The 6,000-nt window shown below is 45.5% G+C and overlaps 1 protein-coding gene across 5 annotated transcripts in view; it reads right to left on the bottom strand.

Moving 5' to 3' along the window:
• The window catches only part of Scn8a (sodium voltage-gated channel alpha subunit 8), a 175,902-nt gene that overhangs the window by 86,773 nt on the left and 83,129 nt on the right, over positions 1–6,000 (bottom strand). For 3 of the 5 annotated variants that reach the window (XM_029531137.1, XM_029531136.1, XM_029531138.1), the window contains 4 exons: positions 5,006–5,124; positions 3,363–3,452; positions 2,895–3,023; positions 858–949 (listed from right to left, as the gene is read on the bottom strand). In XM_029531137.1, coding sequence (XP_029386997.1) covers positions 858–949; positions 2,895–3,023; positions 3,363–3,452; positions 5,006–5,124 — 430 coding nt within the window. Of the gene's footprint in view, positions 1–857; positions 950–1,117; positions 1,210–2,894; positions 3,024–3,362; positions 3,453–5,005; positions 5,125–6,000 lie in introns of all 5 variants that reach the window. The other 2 variants (XM_021216734.1, XM_029531139.1) reach the window with 1 other exon arrangement.

Raw genomic sequence — 6,000 nt, 5'->3', positions numbered from 1 at the left:
AAAAAAAAAAAAAAAAAAAAAAAAGTCAGAGGCAAACATCTTTGAGAGATTGTCACTGAACTAGTCTTTAAGAGATTGTCACTGAACTAGTCTTCCACCCACTCTCGTCTTCCTTTTGTCCCTTCGAGTTTCTCCAATTTTTGTTTATGGCTTACCTTTGACTTTCAATCAGCACCTGTATACACTTTCACTGGGGTTTACACTTGAGAGTGATCCCTGAGTCCACTCCCAGGAGACACCTACCAGGTCTCATTCTACCGAAGCAGACACTTGCAAAATATGGGAGACAGTAACTTAAAACTCTGTCTCACTGACTTCCAAGACTTTAACTAGTCTGACCTGACTAGTTAACTGGGCAAGTTGCTTCTTGACTAAAATGATTACATTAGTATGGCACCAGTAGAAGTCTTTGGATAACTAACATGCTGTTGGCAGATAACATGCTGTTGGCAGAACATGCCACGGGAAGCCTGAAATCACAAGCAGTGGAATGGGGGTGGAGAGTAAAGTCACTGTAATTCCATGAGGCCATGAATCAGATGGTTCACACATAGAGGCACAGCTCACCCCGGTGCACCTCTCCTCGGGTGCTGCGAGGTCCTAAGGGTTTATAAGCATGTGCTTTTGTTTTTTTTTTTAATGCATGGATGGAATGAGAGCCGCATGCCCGGCAAGCAAGGTCCCAGATGTCTGCCTCGGGACCTAAGGGCCATTCCAGAGAGTACTTCTCAGGAGAAGCATGCAGGGCGAGACAAGGCATATCAGATGTGCCGATCCCAGTTTCAAATGTGGCAGACAAAACGAATGGGAGGAAGTAGGAGCGCGGCAAGACCGGCCTTGTGCACGCATTCGCTCACCTGGAATTACAGAGATAGTTTTCAAAGCTCGGAGAACCCTGAATGTTCTCAGCGCTGAGACATTGCCCAGGTCCACAAACTCTGTCACATATCTGTAGTGAGGGAGGTCACACACAGACACAAATGACAAACACAGGTACAGACACAAACACCAAAGGAAAAAAAACACACACACACAAAACCACAACAAAACAAAAAAGTACAATACGTCACATCAGGGCCCTAACCCAACACCTGACACCAAGCCCGGGCCGTCTTACCTGGGATTACCGAAATAGTTTTCAAAGCCCTCAGTACCCTGAAAGTGCGTAGAGCTGAAACATTGCCTAGGTTTACAAACTCTGTTATATACCTGCAGAATCAAACCAAAGTTAACTTGTAATGGTATCACTGGGTGGGGGTTTGAGGATGGGGGGAAGAAAGGGTCTTATATACAAGTTATGGTTTTATTTTGTTCCCCTGAAAAAAGAAAAATTTCAAAATATAAACTTAAGGAACAGGTATTTTAAAAAAATGGGCAAGAAGAATTCAGAGTATATTCTAAAGAATTGATAGCCCAGGGCGTTCTGGGGTTTACTTTTTTAATTGGTGTGTGGTGTGCTGATTTTATCAGAGTAACATGACTGTCAGCCCATTTGCCTTTCTTTAGGAAGACAGAAGGCCACTAGGTGTCAAAGATTTATGTTCCCAATTTTATGAACAATTCCCTAAGAAACAGAGGCATATGTTTGTTTGTAGCAAAAGCCTCACAAAAACGAATTCATGTTAAAGGAACCCCCTGGCTGACAAAGCCAAAATGCCTATGTGACAGTATCCGTGACTTCTCCAGGAGTTGTATATGTTTTGTAGTCATGTCTGCAGATGAAGTGTTATCCTGTGACAGATAAAAGTCATGCTCAGGAAAAAAAAATCCGGATCATGAGATCAGAGCAAAAATCCAGTCATGTGCCTACTGTATCAACAGCCTTGTGTCTATCAAGGACACAGATTTTTAAACGCACACCAATCAACATAGATTCCATAATGCTAGAGAGTAGAGAGTGTCTCCCTAGAACAGAGTGTCACTTATGTTTGCAGACATGCAGCACACACCACTCTCTCCCATCTCACAGTGGTACGGCATGTTCCCCCTGATAATCGTCCCCCCAACAAACGTTTTCTTCTGTTCACACATCTTTACACACACGACCTGTACCCCACTCTAGGTCTCCCCTTAAATGATAAAGTACTTTCTTAACACAAAAATAAAAATACTACAGCCACCATCAACTAAATTTCTCAAACAGGCACTTTTTATAACTGGAACAAAATTAACTGCCCGGATGCAGCCGCAGCCAGCACATCTGTGTAGATCCAAACAGCCTCTAGTGAGAATTCTGGTGAGTACATTTTCTGGACATGCCAGCCTGGACACTTTGGTTCAAGTTTTGAGTCAGAGGCCTCAACTGCGTTTTCAGCCAAAGTTTATATTCAAAATATTTCATGCCTTTGAAGAGGCCCTCTAGTAATGGGGACCTTGGCCAGTGTCATAAAGGGGAATAAAATATAAGGGAAAGGTCACGAGAAATTGATGTCCACTGTTCTCCCAGCTGTAAATCATTTCTTTACCTTCCCCCACACAAGTTTGTTGCTGTCTGAAAACTGAGAAGGCCTTGCAAGTAAGAACCATAGTTAAACGCCCATGTGTCACAGGCAATTACCCAAGAATTCCCCATTCTGCAGCTAGGTGTCGAGGCACAAGCTTCTAGTCCCAGCTCAGGGATGTGGAGGTAAAGAGATTAGAGTTCAAGACAACCTTGGCTATATGGTGAGTTCAAGAACAACCTGGGCTCCATGAGACCCTATCTCAAAAGAAAAAAAGAAAAGCAAAAAAGAATTCTCTATTCTGCTGAGCCCACAAACTCACATTTACTTGCACCATCTTGCAAGCCTATTCAGGACACACCACTCACACACACACAACACACACACACACACACACACACACACATACACACACACGCACCCAGAAAACAGTAAAATAAACAAGGAACTCACGCCATCATGATGACACTGAAGTCTAACCAGTTCCACGGGTCTCGTAAGAAGGTGAAGCCGTCTATGCAGAAACCTCTGGCGATGATTTTCACTAGTGATTCAAATGTGTAAATCCCTGTGAATGTGTACCTGTCAGGGATGTGGACAGCTGAGGTTACTCCTGGTGGGAACGTTGGATGAGCCTTTTAAGGTGACACTAGCCTCGGGGCTCTAAAGAATATAACGGGATGACTCTGAAACAGGCAAGGAGGCTCTCAAAGCTCTCTTAGCCTTGGGGAAGGAGGACCCAGGATGGCAAAGCCTCTGCTACTGAGGGGAAGGGACTGGCTTTCTAGCATTTATGTCTAATGCTGTTTCCTGAATTCTACATTACCCTCCATGCCCCACTCCCATACAACACCCCCCACAGATAAACTGTGGAGCAACAGAACCAGAATCTATGAGAGAAACAAAGGAAGTGTTACTTACTCCACATTCTTGGACCATTCGGGAGGGTTACTAAAAGTCATGAATACACAGTTGGTCAGGATGGTGCACATGATGATCATGCTGAAGACTGTAGAGAGGAGTTAAGGGGCAAACGAGGTCGGACCTGGACGCTTAGAAAACAAACCCGGGGGGCTGAGGAGATGGCTCAGTCAGTAAAGAGCATTGACTGCTCTTCCGAAGGTCCTGAGTTCAAATCCCAGCAACCACATGGTGGCTCACATCCATCCGTAACAAGATCTGACTCCCTCTTCTGGAGTGTCTGAAAACAGCTACAGTGTACTTACATATAATAAATAAATAAATCTTTAAAAAAAAAAAAAAAAAAGAAGAAGAAGAAGAAAAGAAAACAAACCCGGCTCAGACTAGGTCTCCGGGAACTAAGTCCACAGGCTGGCAGGACACAGGTGGTGAGGGAAACTGGCCACCACCACCACAAAGAAAGCCCTGGACATTCCATCTGACTGGTAGTGGGGCTAGACAGCCAGTCCCCTGCCCACAGAACTGCCACTGCCCCACTACTTTTGGGTGTAAACTTGAATGTAAAATCTACATTTTTGTTTCAGTCATCTCGCACTGTTAATCATCTTATATGATTAGTTATTTGAAAATCTACATGTACATGGTGGCTCGTTTTACTCCTGCAAATGCAGAGGAGCTGAATATCTCCACAAGCAATAATAATAATCCAGTCATTGTGCATGTGTCTCACCTGAAGACCAGTGTGGCCTGTAATGGGGTGAGTCAGTCTGATCACTGTGGGTGTGCCCTCGCAGCCCAGGATCTTCCCCGGCCCTTTCTGTTCCTGTCTATTGAGAGAGGTGAAACTTCTAAAGTCAGCAGTGGTCACTCACACTGGAGCTGTGGCGGGGCTCTCGTTAATGTCGTCCTGGAAGGGACAAAGTCGATCGTATATTACCACAGTTTCATGACTGCAGTACTGGCAACCCATAGTTCCCAGCAATGGCATGGTTCTACATGGCAGAGGCTCAGCTGAACCACTGAGTTGCACTACAGTCTGTCCAGGGACTAAGCCCTGTTACCTTAAGTGCCCATCACACAAGCTTATCCAGTGTTCCAGGTTGTTAAACCCATCAGATCATTTGCCATGTGCCATCTGATCTATATTAATAGTACATAAAGGTTGGCACTTTCCTACCTAAGATGGGGGGGGGGCGAGGCAAATCCCAGAAAAATCCCTATTTATCCACAGTCTGTATCTAACCCTCTGCTCCAAGGAGCTAATTTCATCTGAGAACTACCAGGAACTCATAAGCTCTTTGCTCAAGAAAAAAGAAAAAAAAAATCTAAGGCATTCATTTAACTATCTGTAATTCCAGATGTGGTCTTCAAAAAACAAATCTTGGATCAGATATTAATATGTTAACAAACTGAACTATCATGGAATGAAATTACTGAAAAGCCAAGACCTCAGGATAAGGTTAAAACATCTTAATTTGCCCCTCCGTGTCTGCAGAGGCTCGGCTTGGCAACCCAGTAGGACTTCATTCCGAACCCTCGGGCTGGGGTGGGCAGCAGCCAGCTCCACTCCTGGTGGGGCCGCACACACTGCGGTTGTCAAAGCCCCGGATGTGCACACTCATTCCCAGTGCAGAAAAGGATATGAATGTATCAAAATTTTAATAGCTATTCTTCTTATCAGGTTAAAAGGACTTAGAATGTACAAGGCAGGAGTGGCGCTAAATCTGAAGAGAGTTTTCCCTCTGTTTAATACTACAAAAGTCTGTGAAGAGAGAGAGAGAGAGAAACCATTAAAACGTGTTAGTCACCACACAAAACAGCATTTCCTTAAGTCAGATAAACACACTGAAGGCTGCTTAGAACCCTGCTCCTGATTGGTTTTTGAAGCAACAAGCAAATAAGCAAGCAAAACAAAACCTGTAAGCAAAAGCGCTTCTGTTCCCTCCCCTCTGGCCTAGTCTTAGGCGGCAGCATAGTGGCCATGATATCAGCAGGTTCAGATTGGGATAATTCTGAACCGTCTATGCCAGCACGGGTAAGTGGGCTATGCTGACCCCGACACATAGAGGACAGGGATGTCAGGACGGAGGTCAGGTCAGTGGAGAAGAGGCCACTGTGAAGGGCCTGGTCAGGTGGCTAGAGTCAGCCTGCTGGGAGCTGAGAGCCGGGCAAAGACAGGAAGGTAACATGGAGGTGAGCACCCATTCAATATTCACCGCGGGTGCTCGGCCTGGCTTCTTGGAGCTTCCAACATCCGCCTAGCCAAAACCATTCTACTTCCCAGCATGAATCTTCCTATCAAGTCAAACTAGTTCACGTCCTGGGAGCGGGCTATAGAGATGCCTAGCTCGGGGTGTTGCTGTTATGTCTCCCCCGGTGTCCAGCATCATGCTGAGACCGGGCTGGGGTGGTGGTGGGGCTTCACAATTGAACGGAACTATACTTTATGGGCAGAAGTAAGTAAGTCATGACAGTCGGTAAGTACAAGTTCAAAATCTGAGAGGTTGCAGGACAGAGGACCCCACCCCCAGGCTGACTGTGAGTAATGACAAAGTAGTGCCAGCCAGGTCTTCAGGATGTTGACAGGCAATCCTGTGAGGACTGAGGACAGAGGGCTCTGGAGACACACACAGGGCCT

The sequence above is a fragment of the Mus pahari genome, chromosome 17 (assembly GCF_900095145.1).
Source record: "Mus pahari chromosome 17, PAHARI_EIJ_v1.1, whole genome shotgun sequence".
Classification (NCBI taxonomy): domain Eukaryota; kingdom Metazoa; phylum Chordata; class Mammalia; order Rodentia; family Muridae; genus Mus; species Mus pahari.
Note: the sequence above shows the minus strand (reverse complement) of the source record. Positions and strands in the feature narration are given on the sequence as shown.